This window comes from Salvelinus sp. IW2-2015, linkage group LG13 (assembly GCF_002910315.2).
Source record: "Salvelinus sp. IW2-2015 linkage group LG13, ASM291031v2, whole genome shotgun sequence".
Classification (NCBI taxonomy): Eukaryota; Metazoa; Chordata; class Actinopteri; order Salmoniformes; family Salmonidae; genus Salvelinus; species Salvelinus sp. IW2-2015.
Window position 1 is genome coordinate 3,782,282 of NC_036853.1, and position 24,538 is coordinate 3,806,819.

Below are 24,538 nucleotides of genomic sequence, written 5' to 3' on the forward strand. Positions count from 1 at the left end.
CTGGAGTGGAATATTATCAAATACATGTTTTCCATGTGTTTGATGCCATTCCATTTAGGCAGTTCCAGACATTATTATGAGCTGTTCTCCCCTCAGCAGCCGCCACTGGGACCCATAGACTACTTTCAAGGTGAGGAACCATCTAACAACGTTGTAAAATACTGCTTTAAGTTAACAAAATGGATGTAACAACTAAGGATTCTAGCTTTAAATTCAACCCGTAAAGTACATTACAATATAATTGTATTCAACATCCTGGCATGTTGAGGTCATGAGGAAAGTTTCCTGACTCAAAACACTAATTTCTGCCAGACATAAAATTCAATGCAATTCAACGTCGGGTTTCCAGTAAATATAGCAGTAAATAGTTCAACAGCCTACTTGTAGTACTATCTGATGTAATTCCATCAAGTGCTATTTGAAAATGTTATGGGATGCGCAACTGTTTAAAGTTTTGGTGGCGACCCTCTGAGTGTGGCTTTAAGAAAAAGGCACCTCCCACATGTTGCTTTTTGTCCACGCTACAGGTTGTCCACCTGTACTGCTCTGACTGTATCGGCAGCCACACTGCTCGCACGGTCTTTTCAAAGGAGCGGACTAAACGAAAACCTCCGAGTTGCCTCGACTTACGTTCCCCAAAACTCCGCCCTCGCATTTATGTCAAGAAACATTTAACTCGAGTCGTCGTCACAGCTCCAAAAAACACCGGGGAATATAGACAATTCAAGTGAAGCGGCGACCGCCACGTAGGCTACAGTGTGGGGAAAAGGAGTTTACCTGTGTTGTTGTAAAACATGTTAGACCCGTCCTCCAGCGAAGACTCGGGAGGAGAAATTGACGAGGACACTGAAGTTCCAAAAGACTCCCCAAAAAAGCCTTCGACTTCCTCGGGGAAAGGTGGTAAACATAAACGACCACCTGCGGACCAACCACAAGCCGAAAGTCCTTCTGTCGGAGACGAGCAGAAAAATGAGAAAGAAAGACTTCAGAAAGAGGAAGCTGAGCGGAAAAGTAAACTACAGATTTATGTATTTGTGTTGCGATGTATAGCATACCCTTTCAATGCCAAACAACCCACGGATATGGCACGCAGGCAACAGAAGGTGAGTGATCGCAAATAAACGCACGGTCATAGCGAACACCTTTCAAAGTAGCCAAATTAATCACAAGCACCTGCTTTCTTTTCAAGTTTTGCGCCCCACTGCCAGCAAGGCGAGGTGAAATAGTTTCACCCAACTTGAAGCAAGTTTAAAGCGTCAATCGGTAGTTGAAACATGTAATCCCCGCCACTGTAATGTTAAAGCTGAGTGGGGGCTGTAGAAATGTAACCACTCTCAAATTCATAGACCGCTATGGATCCAAGGGCTGACATGATATCAACATTATAGATTTAATATTGTTTTAAGGCTATACAATGTTTGTTTACATTCCTTTATTTGACAAACATTTGAGTAAAACAAGTTTATATTTTGTGTTCTGATGGGGTTTGACAGTTGAACTAAGCTCATGAGACATAAATGATTCTTGACGTTTTTAATTTATAAATAAGTCCAAAAATGGGTGTAGCTACGCAGATTGCCCATTTAACCCATGTATGCAAATAACATATCAGAAGATCTTCAACTCATAGCTTTTTCCAAAATTATTGAATATAAGTAAGCCTAAAAGTTATGAGGGAGTTTTGTACTTTTATCTTCAAATACCTTAATTTGTTGTGACAGGGCTGAGTGCAGGTGTAGTCTCCATCCTTGGCTCCCACATAAACTGAATGAATGATGGATGTTTAATATGGTAAATATTAGAGGCCTACATTGGCTATTGAACGTTTCTTGAGTTCTTAAAAACAGATTAAATCTATTTGCAGACAAATTTAGTATTTTAGATATGGTCATTGACTCCTAAACTTTGGTTTGACGCCATGCCCAAACTCTCAACAAAGCTCACAATCTATTTTTTTTATTTTTTTATTCACTCACCGGCTCTGAGATATTCTTCTTGGAGCCAGGCCAGCAACTGTTTATTTTCTACGCAACTAATTCTGATATGCACCTGCCATCACATTAGTGGAAATGCCCATTAGGACATGGATTTCACATCTTGGTCACATCCAGAGAGAGAGAGAGAGTGGTGTCTGCTTGACTTAGAAGAGAGAAAAAAATAGGGCTGATTTGCACTCTAATGAAGGCAAAAAAATACATATGTATATGTATAAACCCCCAGGATCGTAATTCATTGAGCGAAGTGGAACCGCTGGAGCACTTGTATTGATTTTGATGTTGTATTATGAAAACACCTCAAATCCCATGAGCCCAATGGAAAGAGGCAACTGGTGGAGACATTGTGGTATAGGGAAGGGCCAGCGCTGGGATTGAGTCCAAACTAGCACATGGAGGAATCCTCAGAGAGATTAGGGAAGTAGGTTCACTTGGTTTGCATAGTCTTACGCTGCTGCATTCCTGTACTACGTCCATCTTCCTTACAGTAAACACATTTCACCCTGGCTCACTGGATGGACAGAATTCCTTTAAGTCACTGACCATGACAAACAGATGTCTGACTGTGTGTGTGTGTGTGCTTCCACTTGCAGGGCCACGACACTACTTGTATCCAACTCGTTTTTTCCCTGCCATCCCAGCTGACCACAGCGAATTGGTGCTCTCTTTGCCGCAGTGGGGCGGCAGGTAGCTTAGTGGTTAGAGCATTGGACTAGTGACCGAAAGGTTGCAAGATCGAATCCCTGAGCTGACAAGGTAAAAATCTGTTGTTCTGCCCCTGAACAAGAGTTAGCCCACTGTTCCTAGGCTGTCATAGAAAATAAGAAATGTTCTTAACTGACTTGCCTAGTTAAATAAAGGTAAAATAAAAATAAGTGGTCTAGCTTCCATGGTTTAATGATAATTGAGCCATCAAACCCACATGGCTAGTTGATTACCTGTTCAGGAGTCGTATGGCTTGGGGGTAAAAACTGTTGAGAAGCCTTTTTGTCCTAGACTTGGCACTCCGGTACTGCTTGCCATGCGGTAGTAGAGAGAACAGTCTATGATTGGGGTGGCTGGGGTCTTTGACAATTTTTAGGGCCTTCCTCTGACACCGCCTGGTGTAGAGGTCCTGGATGGCAGGCAGCTTAGCCCCAGTGATGTACTGGGCCGTACGCACTACCCTCTGTAGTGCCTTGCGGTCAGAGGCCGAGCAATTGCCATACCAGGCAGTGATGCAACCAGTCAGGATGCTCTCGATGGTGCAGCTCTAGAACCTTTTGATCTCAGGACCCATGCCAAATCTTTTTAGTTTCCTGAGGGGGAATAGGCTTTGTCGTGCCCTCTTCACGACTGTCTTGGTGTGTTTGGACCATTCTAGTTTGTTGTTGATGTGGACACCGAGGAACTTGAAGCTCTCAACCTGCTCCACTACAGCTCCGTCGATGAGAATGGGGGCGTGCTCGGTCCTCCTTTTCCTGTAGTCCATAATCATCTCCTTAGTCTTGGCTACGTTGAGGGATAGGTTGTTATTCTGGCACCACACGGCCAGGTCTCTGACCTCCTCCCTATTGGCTGTCTCGTCGTTGTCTGATCAGGCCTACCACTGTTGTGTCGTCTGTAAACTTAATGATGGTGTTGGAGTCTTGTCTCCAGAGAGATTTTAGACACAATCAAACACTGGTCTTGGCAATGGAGATAAACTGACTCTCCTACATCGTTGTTGTTCAAAGAAAATGTGATGTCCAGTGATATCAATCAAAAGCCTTCTGTGGATCAGCTTTTTTTTCTGGAACCATTGTGTCATTCCTGGAGATATTGCAGGTTTGGTAAGTTTACCGTAACTGGAGAAACCAGCTCTACTGCGTCAGTCTCCTCCTTATTTGCGTAGTTGACTGGTTGTAGTGGGACTGAAGTAGTCACGTGCCGACTAGCCATCTCAGTATCTCTATCTGGCTCTTGTCTCAGGTACTGTAACTGTCTTATGATGAACCAATCCAGGATCAAACAGAACATTCATTGTCATAACAGTGTATCACAGTATAACCACACAAACTGGCTCAGTCAATGTATTGGAAACTGCTTCAGAAAGGCTTAGGATGCTTTTACACAGGCAGCTCAATTCTGCTCTTTTGACACCAATTGGTCTTTTGACCAATCACATAAGATCTTTTCACATTAAATATTTTTCAGAGCTGATCTAATTGGTCAAAATACCAATTTAGTGGGGGGGCTTCCTGTGTGAACGCAGCCTTATTTGCTTTCCCTCCTCCAGACCTCTGATTGCCAGATCCCAGAGGACCATAGATCAGGGCCATAGACCACTAACGGATTAGTCCATCAGTACAAAAAGTCAAATTGACTGAAGCTAGATGATGGCTAATGCCACAGTGTGCCTAGCAGGTTTATTGAAGAATGGATTTAGAGGACACACACAGTTTATTATTTTTCACTGAACCCACATTTTTCATTTTTAACTCACAGAATACATTTTCATTTTTTAAATGAGTTTACTAGAAAGCACGCTTTTTCCTAACACATTTTGGTGCCAAAGCGATTCTGCTTGTGTCAATGACTTCTTTCTGTCGCCTTACTTGTGACCGCTTCTACTGCACTGTCAAATTCCTTATTTGCATTGGACTGGAAATCTGGCCACAGCATTGGTCCGTTCTTTATAAAGGAGGAGAGAGTAGGTATTGTCCACGAGGAGCTGAATCACACTTTCTCTCCCATAAGGCTTCTCTTATTCTTCTCCTCTTTCCACAAAATGTTGGCTCTTTCAGTGCAAGTCCAACGTTAATTTATTAAATTGTTTTTGTACTTTTTATTCCTTTTTCTCCCCAATTGGTAGTTAGTCTTGTCCCATTGCTGCAACTCCAGTACAGACTCGGGAAAGGCGAAGGTCGAGAGCCATGCGTCCTCTGAAACACAACCCTGCCAAGCCACACTGCTCGCTTACCCCGGAAGCTAGTCACACCAATGTGTCGGAGGAAACACTGTACTACTGGCGACCGAAGTCAGCGTGCATGTGCCCGGCCCGCCACAAGGAGTCGCTAGAGCGGCAGGCCAAACCCTCCCGTAACCCGGACGACCCTGGGCCAATTGTGCGCCGCCTCATGGGTCTCCCGATCGCAGCTGGCTGCAACACAGCCTGGGATCGAGCCTGGGTGTGTAGTGACGCCTCAAGCACTGCGATGCAGTGCCTTAGACTGCTGCGCCACTCGCGTGGCTCCCTATGTTTATTTAACTCAATGGAAACATGTAATTTAGCTACCATGATTAGTGTAATAATATTGAGGATTTCAATTAACTTACATGAGAATGGCAGTAACGGTAAAAATACATTTGATAATCTTCTCTCCTCGGTCTCTCTTGACAATCCTCATAGTAACTGGAGAGAAACCATAAGCTGTTAGTCTCCCCTACTCACTTTTTGTCTCCAAGCATGTATGACAGCCAAGGACCGCCTCGGGAACACCTCTCCCATGCATCCTTCCTTCCACATGTCTAATCATCTGGCATAATTGCTTATTACACACATAAAAAAACTATTTTTTTGTGCTTCAGAATTTGATGTTAAAGGAGAAGTCTCCCTGTGTAGTTTCGTGGACTGGTGGGTGAAATTGGCGGCCCATAATGTTTCTTCAGGCATACTTCCGTCCTGTTTGTTGTCTCGCCTTCCCTTAACAATTTCCCTCTCCCTTAGACGTGGATCTTCCCAGGGGCTTATGTAACTCACTTCCTCCCCACCCTCACCCTCCACCGCCAACAAGTGACTGGACAGTTCAGTGGGGCTTTCTGAATAGAGATGCTGTGTGGAGAGGAGTAGACTCAGAGAAACCCTGAGGGCAGAGCTAGCCCTATGACCCCATTGTGTGTCTTGTTGCTACCCTGGTTTAGAGTCCAGATCTGGAGGGGATACATGGTACCTGGGTTCTTCACTCCGTAAAGGTATCTTGAAAGGTGCAAATAAAATGTGTTATTATTCTAGCCCATAGATTTTTGGCTGTCAATGTAGCAGGACAAGATGATGCCAATATAGTTCTTGGTTGCTTAAATTAGGTCGATAACAGCTAATAGTTGTTGCAAAAGCTGACATGCTTGGCATTGCCTGGAGTGACAGGCTTTGGAATAGATTATGTTAGGATGTCTCTCAGGTAGGCCTACAATATTATTGATAATCTTTGGAGAAGAGACCAATGTTTGATGCTACAGAACAGTGTAATGAAATAAGAATCCAAGGCTTTGTATTGTTTCATGAACAAAAAGGTTGGAAAACACCCAATAGTCTTGCACACAATTGTTTTGGAAACTGCATTTTTCTACATTCCATTTTGCTTCTGGCAGTAACATTTTAAATCAATAAAGCCTTTCTAATTATGTTTTTTCCCCATGTGTTGTAGGCTTTTTTGGTCAACCACTTTACTGTTGAATTTCTTCTGCCTCACGGTCATGCTCATGCCAATGGAACTCATGTTATTGTGGCCACCTCAGAGGACACTATTTGGCCTTTAACCTACATTTCAATGGGCTTTTTCCCAAAGTCCCTTTTGTGTCCCTCATTGAGATACGGCACAATGTTGTTGTTTTTTGTCCCCTCGAGCAGTGTATTTTCCCACATTTGTATCTCTTGTTTTATTTACAGAGTACTGTGATGCTACCTCAAGAATTGACTGTTGGCTTAATTTGCAACACCCTTGAGGACACGGGTGTCGTTGTTTGTAAATGCTTTTTGATATAATAAATATCTGGGTTCATCTCTCTAAATAGTGCCAGTATGGGCCTATGCCAGCAGATCCGGTCTGTGATCTGCTTGCTAATGAAGTCCCTGGGGACGGATCCAGTACTACTCAATATGTGTGTTCAGGAGATCATTTGTGCTCCCAGAAGCTCTGGGGAGGGTTCTCTGAGGCACTCATTTGGCCATTTGCACATTTTTATATTTTTGTCAGACTATAGACAAAATGGAACACATGCTATGACGTTTTGGAGCGGGCTTGTACTTGTAGTAACATTTTGGGTTAAATTTTCAAAAATCCTCCACTGCTAGCAAAGTTTAACCTTTTTATTTGGAATGCCAATGTTTTTTCTCTATTGACCTTCATCCAAGCATCCTTTTGAATCACATTTTATTTCCAACGCACTGGCTTTTTTTTTAATGCGATGACATTTAATTTGATATTTGTGAGTTCAAACATCAGGGGCAAATCCTTTTCAGTTCTACCTCTAGCAAACACTGACAAGTTGGTAACTTCCCAAAGATGCAACTACCTCACAAAATATTGGTCACAAGTTTGATCCTCTCTCCCCTCTTAATGCCTTAACAGCCATGGTTTGACAGTGAGCATTTTATGATACTGTAGCAACAGATTTGAATGAATATGTGCTAGTACATATCATGTAAAAAACATGTCCCTTGGTAACCTAGTATTTTACACTGATTGGCTACATATATGCCACAAGCAACTTACATTTTCCATAGCTCTTCTTGAACTGGCTGACAATAACACCTGGAGAAAAATTATGAAAAGCAATACCATTTGTGTATTCATACCAAAGTTAGCCAAGTATATCTCAACTCCACCATACCACATCCTCAGAGTTGAGTGCAGACGAGAGTTTTTGTAGGGAACTTCTGACTACTTCAAGTCGCTGTGCAGTCGATCATTTTTTGAAGTATATTCTTACACCCTTACCGTGTACCTATGTTTGTCCTCTGTTGCGTGCCTTTCTTTGTTTACTGAAATCCATCATTTTAATAAAACAATCAGTACAACCTTGTTGCTTTCAATCTCAACAAGGAAACGGTCGGTGGTTGTATTTGATTAACGTTTTATTAAAAAGTATGGATTTCAACAAAGGCACGCAACAACAGAGGACAAACATAGGTAAACGGTAAGGGGGTAACATTTTTGAAGTATCGATTTCACAGCGAGTCAGAGGTTCACTCCAAAAACTCTCGTCTGCATTAACTCCAGATGTGGTATCGTGGAGTTGAGATGTACTGGCTGGCTCTACCAAAGTAGGCCTAATAGTCTTAAAATGAGAATTAGCACACCACTCAATTATCTGCCTCATTGAATTGGTTCCTTCTGATGAGCTGTGTGTGTGTGTGTGTGTGTGTGTGTGTGTGTGTGTGTGTGTGTGTGTGTGTGTGAGCACAGTTTGTTTCCTCACAGGGTATTGATTGAGCAAACACAATGCACAATGCTTTTGGAGGTTTGTGTCTGTGAAATTGAAAATGACACGTTGTATAAGCAATCAGTCTGTCTTTCATGCCCTGTCCTTCAGGCTAAAGTCACTTCTGATAGAATCTTATCTGAGGGCCGTGGCGACGGATTGGCAACCGGGACTGATCCATCATACACCTTTTAATTACGTCTCCATCATTCATGAGAAGATCTTCCATTGTTCTCAAAATCTGTTATTTTCAGATTTTCTTCACTCAATGACTATGGGAGAATCTCAATTGCATACTCACGTCCTCTCGCCTCATTGTCAAACCCCATTGGAGGAGAAGGTCAGAGGGGAGGTTCTCCCTATGTTACAACATTTCTCAAGAGTCTAATTACATCTTTTTGCGTTCGTTTCCTGCTTTTAGATGCGTCGTTTTCCTCCTGCGTATAATTTCCTGGTTTTTACTATGCTCTGTGAGCTGAATACAGCTCATTTCAACTGATTTGGTAGAAATGCTAATTCTGCTCCCAGCTCAGTATATTCAACTGCTTTGTGATTAAAAAAAATAATCATTCCTGGCCATGCATTTGCATTGAATGCCCTGTGGCATCATTTTCTCTGGTCTTAAAACCAGCTTTTGGCTGAACCATAATTCCACCCCTCCTAAACACTTTGTTTTTTTCTCCAGTAAAGTTAAGTTTGGAAAATTTAAACCTGCTCAGATGAAAGTTTTGGAGCTATTAATGTACTTTTTTAATCAAAAGGATTCTGAAGTTAAACTTGGTCAAACTGAAAAAATCTGTAGAATAAGGAAAATATCCCCAGCCCAAATCTGAAGAATTACTTTTCTATCGTAACACCGACGTTGCCTTTGGCAGCCTTGTTATCGGATCATATTCCTTCCACTTGTGGAAACTGGAAGGCTCTGTCTTCAAAAGAGACACAGTTGGCAGACTGTCGGCATGACAGAAGAGGCGGCACTAGAGAAGGAGAGGGGGAGATGGGGAGAGATGGAATATGAAAACGAAGGCTTACTGGGACTTGAGTGAAGCTGCCCCCAGGTTTGTCACGACTCATTCTGCCCCTCAGCACCTAGCTGTTCTCAGCTGATAAAGACACACGCGCAGACTGCACACGGGTCTAGCCCCTTGTCTTCTCATGTGATGAGAGGACCAGAGTCTTGTTACAGTAGGTGTGTATTAATAACTCTGTGGATGGTGATACTGTCAATCACAGTTAACTCGCTGTGTGACAACATCCTGTTCTCTATAATACTTAATATCCCTGTTGCTGTGTTGGTTTCTCCATTTGAGTTGGTGTTATGAGGGTACACAACTGTAAGTAGGTGGATGTCCTTTCTGGTGAACAGGCATGTTTCCAATTCCCTTCTGAGGTAATGCCAGAGAAGCACTCAGGTGCCATTCTCTGTGATTTATGTATACAATGAAATATTAAATGTATGTACGTATAGGATACAGCAACTCATTTGAGGTCATGGTGCTCTGACGAAGGAGCGTTCTCAGACTATTGCAAGACTGTTGAAGGGATGCTATCCACTATGTTTTGAGGAGTTTAGTTTGCCTCTCATCTTCATCTAGCATTAGAACCTCACGTTGCTTGAGTAATTGTCCCTCCTTGAACGTGGACAGAGTTGTAGGCACTTTCTCCAACTTTCACAACTCGGAAATTATGCATTTGACACTGGCACACTAAGTAACCCCCCCCCCCCAGCTTTATTTTAGCTTCTTCTTTCTCTCCCTCACTCATTTCCAAGTCCCTTTCTTCTCTCGCCCCCTGTCGGAAATGGGAGACCGGGCAAGACAGGTGCTGTAATCTCCCGTTTGATCTCCTCAACACCTCTGTCAACCCCAAGCACTCCAGGTTCCGCCGTCTGTGCTGTCAACCCCAATGTTGTTGTTTTTTCAGACTTTTTCCCATGTTATCTGGTTAGTTCTCTAAGGCATCCTCATAGATAATTATGTTATCATGGGACTGCTCATAATTTCCTCTGGCCAACGCCAATTGGCGGCCAAGGGTTTGCCTTAGGACGCAAAGGTGCGTCATGAGTCAGGGAGAAGGTCTTAGTGACAACAGACCTAGATATGGGGGAATGTTTTAGTGGGTGGAATATTAGGACAATTGGAGGTTTACAAAGTTGCAGCTAAACAGTGCAAATTATTATGGTACAGCTATATGGACACTTAATCATCATGGTGCTTTTTAATGGTAATTTTACAAACATTGGTTGTGGTAAGTATAATTGAAACTTGGGTTTCATTATGGTAAGCGGGGAAATAAGTATAGCAAGTTATAATTGTAATGGCTTAGCAGATTTTTTTTTTTTTACATGGCTAAAAGAGAGAATATACAGTGGGGCAAAAAAGTATTTAGTCAGCCACCAATTGTGCAAGTTCTCCCACTTAAAAAGATGAGAGAGGCCTGTAATTTTCATCATAGGTACACTTCAACTATGACAGACAAAATGAGAAAAAAGAATCCAGAAAATCACATTGTAGGATTTTTTATGAATTTATTTGCAAATTATGGTGGAAAATAAGTATTTGGTCACCTACAAACAAGCAAGATTTCTGGCTCTCACAGACCTGTAACTTCTTCTTGGAAGTTACAGGTGGAAGAGGGCATATATTTAAGATAAAATTGGCTGAAAGGAACTGGCATAAATAGAAAAATACCAGTTCCATCTGAGGACAAAAATGTTGACAGCTGTGCCATAAAGGTTGCAAAATAAATGGGAGGAGATTTTCAATGTACCAATTCCATGGCACATGGTGTATGAACTAGTACAAAAAACGACACTTGATTCAACACTTAAGAGTTTTTCAATTTAAATTATCATATAAAATTCTTCCCACCAACAGAATGTTATATATATGGAGCATACAGCATCTCAGCTCCCTAGATTTTGCTGCGAAGAGACAGAATCAATAGATAGATAATTTATTCTGGTATTGCCCCTATGTAGCTTGTTTCTGGTCACAGGTTTGGGAATGGTTAAAAAAAATCACAACATGCACTTAAAATTAACCTTACAAATAGTAGTGTTGGGCGATCTGGAAAGCCATAGCCAGTCAATAAATAATAATACTCGTAGGAAAGGTTTTCATCTTTAGCTCACAATCTGTGGATAATATACGATTTAGAAAGATTTAAAAAAATTGTAAAACATCCCAGCACAATTAAAAAATATATGGCACATGGAAACCAAACAAGGGCGGTCTATGGTGATGGGTGGGATTAAAGAGTTTGTTTGGTTATGTCTTGTTATAAATTCAGCAAAAAAAGAAACGTCCTCTCACTGTCAACTGTGTTTATTTTCAGCAAACTTGGCATGTGTAAATATTTGTATGAACATAAGATTCAACAACTGAGACATAAACTGAAAAAGTTCCACAGACAAGTGACTAACAGAAATGGAATAATGTGTCCCTGAACAAAGGGGGGTCAAAATCAAAAGTAACAGTCAGTATCGGGTGTGGCCACCAGCTGCATTAAGTACTGCAGTGCATCTCCTCCTCATGGACTGCACCAGATTTGCCAGTTCTTGCTGTGAGATGTTACCCCACTCTTCCACCAAGGCACCTGCAAGTTCCCGGACATTTCTGGGGGAATGGCCCTAGCTTGCCTGCAATGACAACAAGCTCAGTCCGCTGTGAAACACCATGATGGACCCTCCACCTCCAAATCGATCCTGCTCCAGAGTACAGGCCTCGGTGTAACGCTCATTCCATCGACAATAAACATGAATCCGACCATCACCCCCTGTGAGACAAAACCGTGACTCGTCAGTGAAGAGAACTTTTTGCCAGTCCTGTCTAGTCCAGCGACGGTGGGTTTGTGCCCATAGGCAACGTTGTTGCCGGTGAGGACCTGCCTTACAACAGACCTACAAGCCCTCAGTTCAGCCTATTGCGGACAGTCTGAGCACTGATGGAGGGATTGTGCATCTCGGGCAGTTGTTGTTGCCATCCTTTACCTGTCCCGCAGGTGTGATGTTCGGATGTACCGATCCTGTGCAGATGCTGTTACACGTGGTCTGCCACTGCGAGGACGATCAGCTGTATGGACTGTCTCCCTGTAGCGCTGTCTTGGGCGTCTCACAGTACGGACATTGCAATTTATTGCCCTGGCCACATCTGCAGTCCTCATGCCTCCTTGCAGCATGCCTAAGGCGCGTTCACGCAGATGAGCAGGGACCCTGGGCATCTTTCTTTGGTGTTTTTCAGAGTCAGTAGAAAGGCCTCTTTAGTGTCCTACGTTTTCATAACTGTGACCTTAATTGCCTACTGTCTGTAAGCGTTAGTGTCTTAACGACTTCCACAGGTGCATGTTCATTTAATTGCTTATGGTTCATTGGTCATGCATGGGAAACAGTGTTTAAACCCTTTACAATGAAGATCTGTGAAGTTATTTGGATTTTTACGAATTATCTTTGAAAGACAGGGTTAAAAAAGCTGTAAGAAAAACTAAGATATTTGTCCTCTGAAGAGGGGGGGTGGTGGAGGGGTTTAAAAAATATATAAATAAAGCTAGAATTTTATACAACTAATGCATAATGGGAGAGGTTGGTGGTTGTGTGTGGACTGAAGAAGATTATATTGTTCATTTGCATGGTCCACATTGCACCTTGCCCAGTCACTCCAATAAAGCACTCTTGGATTGGACTGGTTAGGAATTGTTGTGACAGATAGCTGGATGCTATGACAGGTCCTCTGTAAACCCCTGAGATTGTTTCTGTGCCCGACCTTGTCAGTGGAAATGCAATGTACTTGTTGATAAAGGATTATGAATTTGGTGGAATTGAATGGTTTTACTGAGGCGGGTGCTTAGATTGGCAAATGTAATAAAAGTCTTGAACTTCTCTGCCAGTGTTGTTCAACTGATTTCAAATGGCCTCTGTGCACAGACGGCTCTATCCAGCTTCCCATGATCTATTTATATTCAGCCACTTGTGAAGTCACTGTTGCCATCTCCCATAGAGCTGGGACGACAAACCGATAAAATGATCGACACCGAACGCACTGATCACTTATCGCATGCATTTTGCTGATATCGGTCATTACCATAAGTAGCCTATACTAGAGAAATGTGAAGTTTGAATTGAAATAATTTGCTAAAATGGGTGATAGTCAATGGGACAATTCATGGCTACAACCATAAACTAGTAGTAGTAGTTTAAAGGATAATACAAATAGAAAAACGGTGTTGCACATTCATGTTTTATACATTTTATTGTATTTGTCATCGTGATATGGCTTTTTGTCCATATGACCCAGCTCTACTCTACCTTTTCTCCTTCATCTCCGGTTCTATCTCCTTGTTCTCTTTCATCTTCTCACCTCTTTTTCTCCTCCCGTCTCTTTTCCAGTCTTTTCCTTTCCTCTACCTCAACTGTCATCAGTTTCCTTATTCCTCTCTCATCCTCCCCCTCCTTGGCCTCCTATCCATTTCCTGCTGTGGCTTAGGGGAGTGCTATTCTGCCTCATTGGCTTCGCCTATCAGCGACTGTTAAAAGGAACCATCTCCCTCCGATTCCATCACACGTCTTTCTTAAACAATTACTCTTTCCCTCTACCCTTTTTCTTTCTGTCATCCTTTCCTCCCTAACTTCCTCTCTCACATCCCAGATCTAGCTATTCATCTTTTCTCCCTATAAGGTTCTTTCCTCATATATTTTCACCTTTCTTTTCACCACCTAACTCCTTCCATTAACTCTCCTATTAAATGTCTTTGCCTGTTCCCTTCCTCCTCAACTCCCCCTCTTTCCCCTCCTATCTTGAGGATGTTACTTTCTCTCAGGCTGTAGACGTGTGTGTGTGTATGTGTGGGTGGGTATGTTAAGTAAATCAATGTTGGCAAATGGCTGGGAAAGCATGGCAATCCAGATTCGTTCCTTCCCCTTGATAAACTTGGACGTATTCCTCTAAATTTGGACTCGTTTACTTCAACCCTTTAGTGAAATCAAGGTGCTTCAGGGTGTTGGACATGTTAGTGCACTGCTTTACTGATTTCATATCATTATAAGGATGAAATAATTACTGTCATAAAATATCTGACTGCTGTCCTTTCAGGAATTACAGCTGACATACAAAACGTCATTCAAAGTTTGACCGTTTCTTGCGTCATGGCAGTGTTTTGTCAGTTGATTTAGATTCCTTTTGGATTAATAGGGTATCAGAATTTTGTGCCAAACAGATTTTAGTACACTGATTTCCATGTTCCTGATTTTAGATTTGTCTTTTTAAAGTGGTAAACACATTAAAGTGGTGTTATTACAGACCTGTGTTATTGAACACATAATACGGTTTTACAGGTGGTTACTGTAACCATTGTCTTCATTATTGTCTTCATTATTTGGAGCTCTTCCTTTTGATTTCATAAGAGCTGGTCCATAAGCATTGTGAAGAGACCATGCAAAATACTCTTTAATCTAGCCTCTATATTGTTGATCATATACCCATGTGGGAAAAAAACTCATTTTGAAAAAGGAAATGAGCGAGAACCTGTCAGATCAATGTATTTTAAACTCAACTGTTTGCTTTGTTGCCAAAAAGTATGTGGACACCCCTTCAAATGAGTGGATTCGGCTATTTCAGCCACACCCATTGCTGACAGGTGTATAAAATGGAGCACACAGCCATGCAATCTCCATAGACAAACATTGGCAGTAGAAGGGCCTGTACTGAAGAGCTCAGTGACTTTCAACGTGGCACCATAGGATGCCCCTTTCCAACAAGTCAGTTCGTCACATTTCTGCCCTGCTAGAGCTGCCCCGGTCAACTGTAAGTGCTGTTATTGTGAAGTGGAAACGTCTAGGAGCAATAACGGCTCAGCCGCGAAGTGCTAGGCAACAAAAGCTCACAGAACGAGACTGCCGAGTGTTGTAGTGTGTAAAACAAAAAACGGCTGTCCTCATTTGCAACACTACCGCTAGAAGCAACTTCAGCACAAGAACTGTTTGTCGGTAGCTTCATTAAATGGGTTTTCATGGCCGAGCAGCCGCCAGCAAGCCTAAGATCACCATGCGCAATGCCAAGCGTCAACTGGCGTGAGGTAAAGCTCGCTGTCATTGGACTCTGGAGCAGCGGAAACGCGTTCTCTGGAGTGATGAATCACGCTTCTCCCCCTGGCAGTCCGACGGACGAATCTGGATTTGGGTGATGCCAGGAGAAAGCTACCTGTCCGAATGCATAGTGCCAACTGTAAAGTTTGGTGGAGGAGGAATAATGGTCTGGTGCTGTTTTTTCATGGTTCGTGCTAGGCCCCTTAGTTCCAGTGAAGGGATATCTTAACACTACAGCATACAAAAACATTCTAGACGATTCTGTGCTTACAACTTTGTGGAAACAGTTTGGGGAAGGTCCTTTCCTGTTTCAGCATGACAATGCCGCCGTGCACAAAGCGAGGTCCATACAGAAATGGTTTGTCGAGATTGGTGTGGAAGAGCTTGACTGGTCTGCACAGAGCCCTGACCTCAACTCCATCAAACACCTTTGGGATGAATTGGAACGCCAACTGCGAGCCAGGCCTAATCGCACAACATCAGTGCCCGACCTCACTAATGCTCTTGTGGCTGAATGGAAGGAAGCAAGTCCCTGCAGCAATGTTCCAACATCTAGTGGAAAGCCTTTCCAGAAGAGTGGAGGCTGTTATATCAGCAAAGGGGGGGACCAACTCCATATTAATGCCCATGATTTTGGAATGAGATGTTCGAGCAGGTGTCCACATACACTACATGGCTACAAAAGTATCTATTTTTTTACTTGGCTTCTGAAGATTGCCAGTTAGCTGCTGTTTTCCCATCAGGTAAATGGGATGTTGCTCTTCTGTCATAGCCCTTATTCAAAAGATACATAGTTATTGAGAACTCCCTTCAAGGTTTGGTTATGATGTCCTCGACCTGAGACAACCTTGCATTGACTGGAATATGACATCTTAATGTCCATAATTGTAGAAAACAAAACATATTGAAACCCCATTAAACCAGCAGACATGATTTCATCAACACGAAACGACGACAACAACAGCGCCGCAAAACAGAGACGGGAAAATGTTATCTTTACATGCTTGTATGTTTTACATAAAAGTGTACATTGAAGAGCTATGGAATTTGAAAAATGGCCCCTGCCACTATGCTTCTGGAGAAGAGAAAACAAAGAAGGTGCTTAAAGTGATCCTCCAAAGATGTTGTATAATTTCACCTCGGGTTGTCACGGTACCAGTATCGCGATACTACCATACCTGAAAAAAGGGAAACACAAAGCAGACTAAAATATTTTGTCCTTTAAAAAAACCTAGTGTATGTAACATGGCTTGGAAAGGAAATGTGTGATTCTGGGTGATAGCATCAGGCTGTTTGTCTCCAACATTAGAACTGTTTTCCTCTAAATTAAGTCTGCTTCATGTTTTTGTTTCCTTACCACGGTACTGCTGAGTATGGTGATACTGGTATTGTCACAACCCTAATTTCAGCTAGTAGTTTTGAAAGTAGTGCTCACGAACCAAAATGGGTCCCTGAAAATTGTGCACAACTGTTTGCTACGTCATCCATTTCATATATGTTACGTCCTGCAAAAGGAAGAGAAGGGAAGAAAGAAACTGAAGATACCTATACAAATTTGTAAGTGCTTAAAATCCTATACTGCATTTTGATGGTCCTCTGTGGCTCAGTTGGTAGAGCCTGGTGCTTGTAACGCCAGGATAGAGGGTTCAATTACCGGGACCACCTACAGTGGGGCAAAAAAGTATTTAGTCAGCCACCAATTGTGCAAGTTCTCCTACTTAAAAAGATGAGAAAGGCCTGTAATTTTCATCATAGGTACACTTCAACTATGACAGACAAAATGAGAAAAAGAAATCTAGAAAATCACATTGTAGGATTTTTAATGAATTTATTTGCAAATTATGGTGGAAAATAAGTATTTGGTAGACCTGCACCAGGCTGGGAAGACTGAATCTGCAATAGGTAAGCAGCTTGGTTTGAAGAAATCAACTGTGGGAGCAATTATTAGGAAATGGAAGACATACAAGACCACTGATAATCTCCCTCGATCTGGGGCTCCACGCAAGATCTCACCCCGTGGGGTCAAAATGATCACAAGAACGGTGAGCAAAAATTCCAGAACCACACGGGGGGACCTAGTGAATGACCTGCAGAGAGCTGGGACCAAAGTAACAAAGCCTACCATCAGTAACACACTACGCCGCCAGGGACTCAAATCCTGCAGTGCCAGACGTGTCCCCCTGCTTAAGCCAGTACATGTCCAGGCCCGTCTGAAGTTTGCTAGAGAGCATTTGGATGATCCAGAAGAAGATGGGGATAATGTCATATGGTCAGATGAAACCAAAATAGAACTTTTTGGTAAAAACTCAACTCGTTGTGTTTGGAGGACAAAGATTGCTGAGTTGCATCCAAAGAACACCATACCTACTGTGAAGCATGGGGGTGGAAACATCATGCTTTGGGGCTGTTTTTCTGCAAAGGGACCAGGACGACTGATCCGTGTAAAGGAMAGAATGAATGGGGCCATGTATCGTGAGATTTTGAGTGAAAACCTCCTTCCATCAGCAAGGGCATTGAAGATGAAACGTGGCTGGGTCTTTCAGCATGACAATGATCCCAAACACACCGCCCGGGCAACGAAGGAGTGGCTTCGTAAGAAGCATTTCAAGGTCCTGGAGTGGCCTAGCCAGTCTCCAGATCTCAACCCCATAGAAAATCTTTGGAGGGAGTTGAAAGTCCGTGTGGCCCAGCAACAGCCCCAAAACATCACTGCTCTAGAGGAGATCTGCATGGAGGAATGGGCCAAAATACCAGCAACAGTGTGTGTGAACCTTGTGAAGACTTACAGAAAACGTTTGACCTCTGTCATTGCCAACAAAGGGTATATAACAAAGTATTGATAAACTTTTGTTGTTGACCAAATACTTATTTTCCACCATAATTTGCAAATAAATTCATAAAAAATCCTACAATGTGATTTTCTAGATTTTTTTCCCCTCATTTTGTCTGTCATAGTTGAAGTGTACCTATGATGAAAATTACAGGCCTCTCTCATCTTTTTAAGTGGGAGAACTTCCACAATTGGTGGCTGACTAAATACTTTTTTGCCCCACTGTATATGTAAAAATGTATGGAAGTGTGACTATGTTGCTTTGGATAAAAGTGTCTGCTAAAAGGCATATCTGTTTGTCTGAATGGCTTTGCCCTTGAGACTCTTTCAGCAAGCCCCTCCACATGAGAAAGGCAGGGATACATGGCTAACACGGGTCTCTCTCTCACTTATTCCACGTTTTTTGTTACAGCCTGAATTCAAAATGGATTATATACAGTACCAGTCAAAGGTTTGGACACCTACTCGTTACATTTTTTTTTTTGTGTGACTATTTTCTACATTGTAGAATAATCGTGAAGTCATCAAGCATGAAATAACACATGGAATCATGTAGTAAGCAAAAAAGTGTTAAACAAATCAAAATATATTTGAGATTCTTCAAAGTAGCCACCCTTTGCCTTGTTGTCCGGTCCTCTGGCAGTCTCTATGGGGGTACCACAGGTTTCAATTCTCGGGCCGACTCTTTTCTCTGTATATATCAATGATGTTGCTCTTGCTGCGGGCGATTCCCTGATCCACCTCTACGCAGACGACACCATTCTGTATACTTCTGGCCCTTCCTTGGACATTGTGCTATCTAACCTCCAAACGAGCTTCAATGCCATACAACACTCCTTCCGTGGCCTCCAACTGCTCTTAAACGCTAGTAAAACCAAATGCATGCTTTTCAACCGGTCGCTGCCTGCACCCGCACGCCCGACTAGCATCACCACCCTGGACGGTTCCGACCTAGAATATGTGGACATCTATAAGTACCTAGGTGTCTGGCTAGACTGCAAACTCTCCTTCCAGACTYATATCAAACATCTCCAATCCAAAATCAAAGCTAGAGTCGGCTTTCTATTTCGCAACAAAGCCTCCTTCACTCACGCCGCCAAACTTACCCTAGTAAAACTGACTATCCTACCGATCCTCGACTTCGGCGATGTCATCTACAAAATAGCTTCCAATACTCTACTCACCAAACTGGATGCAGTTTATCACAGTGCCATCCGTTTTTTTACTAAAGCACCTTATACCACCCACCACTGCGACCTGTATGCYCTAGTCGGCTGGCCCTCGCTACATGTTCGTCGTCAGACCCACTGGCTCCAGGTCATCTACAAGGCTATGCTAGGTAAAGYGCCGCCTTATCTCAGTTCACTGGTCACGATGGCAACACCCACCCGTAGCACGCGCTCCAGCAGGTGTATCTCACTGATCATCCCTAAAGCCAAAACCTAATTTGGCCGCCTTTCCTTCCAGTTCTCTGCTGCCTGCGACTGGAACGAATTGCAAAAATCTCTGAAGTTGGAGACTTATCTCCCTCAACAATTTTAAACATCTGCTATCTGAGCAGCTGACCGATCGCTGCAGCTGTACATAGTCCATCGGTATATAGCCCACCCAATTTACCTACCTCATCCCCATACTGTTTTTATTTAKTTACTTTTCTGCTCTTTTGCACACCAGTATCTCTAYTTGCACATGATCAYCTGATGATTTATCACCCCAGTGTTAATCTGCTAAATTGTAATTATTCGCTCCTATGGCCTATTTATTGCCTACCTCCTCATGCCTTTTGCACACATTATATATAGATTCTCTTTTTTTCTTTTCTTTTTTTTTTCCTACTATGTTATTGACTTGTTTATTGTTTACTCCATGTGTAACTCTGTGTTGTTGTCTGTTCACACTGCTATGCTTTATCTTGGCCAGGTCGCAGTTGCAAATGAGAACTTGTTCTCAACTAGCCTACCTGGTTAAATAAAGGTAAAATAAAAAATAAAAAAATGACAGCTTTGCACACTCTTGGCATTCTCAACCAGCTTCATGAGGTAGCCACCTGGAATGCATTTCAATTAACAGGTGTTAACAGTTAATTTGTGATATTTCTAAACTTAATGCATTTTAGCCAATCAGTTGTTGTGACAAGGTAGGAGTGGTATACAGAAGATAGCCCTATTTGGTAAAATACCAAGTCCATATTAGGGCAAGAACAGCTCAAATAAGCAAAGAGAAACAGTCCATCATTACTTTAAGACATGATGGTCAGTCAATCTGGAAAATTTCAAGAACTTTGAAAGTTTCTTCAAGTGCAGTCGCAAAAACCATCAAGTGCTATGATGAAGCTGGCTCTCATGAGGACCGCCACAGGAAAAGAAAACCCAGAGTTACCTCTGCTGCAGAGGATAAGTTCATTAGAGTTACCAGCCTCAAGATTGCAGCCCAAATAAATGCTTCACTGAGTTCAAGTAACAGACACATCTCAACATCAACTGTTCAGAGGAAACTGCGTGAATAAGGCCTTCATGGTCGAATTGCTGCAAAGAAACCACTACTAAGGGTCACCAATAAGAAGAAGAGACTTGCTTGGGCCAAAAAACAATGGACATTAGACCGGTGGAAATCTGTCCTTTTGGTCTGAGTCCAAATTTGATTCCAACTGCCGTGAGATGCAGAGTAGGTGAACGGATGATCTCCATATGTGTGGTTCCCACTGTGAAACATGGAAGAGGAGGTGTGGGGGTGCTTTGTTGGTGACACGGTCTGTGATTTTATTTAGAATTCAAAGCACACTTAACCAGCAAGGCTACCCACAATAATCCCACAATAATAGGCCCACAATAATTTGTTTTTCAACAGAACAATGACCCAACAGACCTCCAGGCTGTGTAAGGGCTATTTGACCAAGAAGGATAGTGATGGAGTGCTGCATCAGATGACCTGGTCTCCACAATCACCTGACCTCAACCCAATTGAGATGGTTTGGAATGAGTTGGACCGCAGAGTGAAGGAAAAACAGCCAACAAGTGCTCAGCATTTGAGGGAATCTCCTTCAAGACAGTTGGAAAAGCATTCCAGGTGAAGCTAGTATAGAGAATGCCAAGAGTGTGCAAAGCTGTCATCAAATAAAAATGTATTTGTCACATGCGCCGAATACAACAGGTATAGACCTTACAGTGAAATGCTTACTTACAAGCCATTAACAAACAATGCAGTTTGAAGAAATCCCCCCAAAAAGTAAGTGATAAGAATAACAAATAATTAAAGAGCAGCAGTAAATGACAATAGCGGAGCTATATACAGGTGGTACCGGTACAGACTCAATAGAGTCACCGGTGTGGAGGTAATTGAGGAAATGATGTACATGTAGGAATAGTTATTAAAGTGGCTGTGCATAGATAACAACCGAGAGTAGCAGCGGAGTGGTGGGGGTGCAAATAGTCTGGGTAGCCATTTGATTAGCTGTTCAGGAGTCTTATGGCTTGGGGTAGAAGCTGTTTAGAAGCTTCTTGGTCCTAGACTTTGCTCTGGTACCGCTTGTCGTGCGGTAGCAAAGAGAACAGTCTATGACAAGGGTGGCTGGAGTCTTTGACAATTATTTGGGCCTTCCTCTGACACTGCCTGGTATAGAGGCCCTGGATGGCAGGAAGTTTGGCCCATGTGATGTACTGGGCCATACGCACTACCCTCTGTAGTGCCTTGTGGTCGGAGACCGAGCAGTTGCCATACCAGGCAGTGATGCAACCCGTCAGGATGCTCTCGATGGTGCCGCTGTAAAACCTTTTGAGGATCTGAGGACCCATGCTTAATCTTTTCAGTCTCCTGAGGGGGAATAGGTTTTGTTGTGCCCTCTCAATGACTGGCTTGGTGTGCTTGGACCATGTTCGTTTGTTGGTGATGTGGACACCAAGGAACTTGAAGCTCTCAACCTGCTCCACTACTGCCCCGTTCATGAGAATGAACGGTCCTCCTTTTCCTGTAGTCCACAATCATTTCCTTTGTCTTGATCATGTTGATGGAGAGGTTGTTGTCCTTTCACCACACGGTCAGTTCTCTGACCTCCCTATAGGCTGTCTCGTCGTTGTCAGTGATCAGGCCTACCGCTGTTGTCATCGGCAAACTTAATGATAGTGTTGGAATCGTGCCTGACCGTGCAATCATGAGTGAATAAGGGAGTACAGGAGGGGACTGAGCACGCACTCCTGAGAGGCCCCTATGTTGAGGATCAGTGTGGCAGATGTGTTACCTACCCTTACTACCTGGGGGCAGGCCGTCAGGATGTCCAGGATCCAGTTGCAGAGGGAGGTGTTTAGTCTCAGGGTCCTCAGCTTAATGATGAGCTTTGAGGGCATTATGGTGTTGAACGCTGAGCTGTAGTCAATGAATAGCATTCACACACAGGTGTTCCTTTTGTCTATGTGTGAAAGGGCAGTGTGTATTGCAGTAGAGATTGCATCAACTGTTGATCTGTTGGTGCGGTATGTAAATTAGAGTGGGTCTAGGTTTTCTGGGATAATGGTTTTGATGTGAGCCATGACCAGCCTTTCAAAGCATTTCAAGGCTACATATGTGAGTGCTACGGGTCGGTAGTAATTTTAGGCGGGTTACTTTAGTGTTCTTGTGCACTGGGACTATGGTGGTCGGCTTGAAACATGTTGGTATTACAGACTCAGACAGGGAGAGGTTGAAAATGTCAGTGAAGACACTTGCCAGTTGGTCAGCGCATGCTCGGAGTACACGTCCTGGTAATCCGTCTGGCTCAGCGGCCTTGTGAATGTTGACCTGTTTGAAGGTCTTACACACATTGGCCGCGGAGAGCGTGATCCCACTGTCGTCTTCAACAGCTGATGCTCTCATGCATGTTTCAGTGTTACTTCCTCGAAGCGAGCATATAACTTATTTAGCTTGTCTGGTAGGCTCGTGTCACTGGGCATCTCTCGGCTGTGCTTCCCTTTGTAGTCTGTAATAGTTTGCATGCCCTGCCACATCAGACGAGCGTCGGAGCCGGTGTAGTAAGATTCGATTTTAGTCCTGTATTGACGCTTTGCCTGTTTGATGGTTCATCGGAGGGCATAGCGGGATTTCTTTTAAGATTCCGGGTTAGCGTCCCGCTCCTTGAAAGCGGCAGCTCTACCCTTTAGCTCAGTTCGAATGTTGCTTGTAATCCATCGCTTCTTGTTGTGGTTTGTACATACAGTCACTATGGGGACGACGTCCTCGATGCACTTATTGATGATGCCAGTGAATAGTACCACGTAGGCAAAGGGTGGCTACTTTGAAGAATCTCACAATATATTTTGATTTGTTTAACACTTTTTTGGTTACTACATGATTCCATGTGTGTTATTTCCTGCGTAGGTGTGTCCAAAAGTTTGACTGGTACTGTATGTATATTGTTCCACCCATCTACACACAATACCCCATAATGTAAAGTCTAAGAGCTTTGCACTCTTCCAGCTCTGTCAAGTTGGTTGTCGATCATTGCTAGACAGCCATTTGCAAGTCTTTCCATATATTTTCAAGATGGTTCAATGTCATCTTGGTAAGCAACTCTAGTGTATATTTGGTGTTCTGTTTTAGGTTATTGTCATGGATGCCTGTAGCTTTGTAGTGACCGATGTATTGATACACCATCCAAAGTGTAATTAATAACTTTCAACATGCTCAAAGGGATATTCAATGACCTACATTGGTTCCTCCTTTAAAAGTTGCGAACTTGCACTGCGGGACTTAGAAGTACCCAGTGTCACTGCTTCATTGCTCCAGACCACCACAAGGGGAGTTAGAGCACTCATTATGCATTTGGGTCCAAAGGTTTTTGTATGACCAATCATATATCGTGTGGTTCCAATGATGAATTTTGACGCGAACCACACTTGTCTTGTGGCGTTCTTCAACAAAGATGGCTGACAAAACATTACGGTGGAACCAGATGTAAGTTGTTATAACGTCATAACGAGTCAAGCAAAAACTGTACACTTGAGAGGAATATGTTAGTTAATGTCGAGCCAAACGTTTTTTTGTCAAAGTTCATTTACGAAAATTGCTATTTAGCAAGTTATCTGACTAGCTAACATTAGCCAGCTAGCTAGTGTTAGGAGAATGAATTTGTAATTCCTTTTTAATGTTTTAGGGACTCCTGAGAGAACCAGCAAACCAGGCTGTCGTCTTGTGAAGCAGTGGATGTAAAGAATCTAGCTAGCTAAAGCATTTACTGCAAATGTAATGTACAATTGTGTAAACTTGCCTTGTAATGCAGCTGAAGTAACATAGCTAGCTAACTATTTACTTGCTTATTGTGTAGTGGAGGATAAAACTAACTGCATGCCTATGGATGTGTAGCTAGCTACAGTATGTAGCTGATCTGTGTATGGACCCTAAAACATTACGTTCTGAACTAATATTCATACCAATCTATGAACCTCCGCTATCATAGTTGTTGTATCAACTTCAAGTCTGAATGGCATTAATGAAGCCTATGGATAG

At 42.8% G+C, this 24,538-nt stretch overlaps 1 protein-coding gene across 1 annotated transcript in view; it reads left to right on the forward strand.

Annotated features, from left to right (window-relative positions):
- Positions 1 to 526: 526 nt before the first annotated feature.
- Positions 527 to 24,538, forward strand: part of cadps2 (Ca++-dependent secretion activator 2) — a 249,967-nt gene continuing 225,955 nt past the window's right edge. Inside the window, exon 1 of the mRNA XM_070446338.1 lies at positions 527 to 1,103. Coding sequence (XP_070302439.1) covers positions 795 to 1,103 — 309 coding nt within the window. The 5' untranslated portion in view covers positions 527 to 794. The remainder of the gene's footprint in view (positions 1,104 to 24,538) is intronic.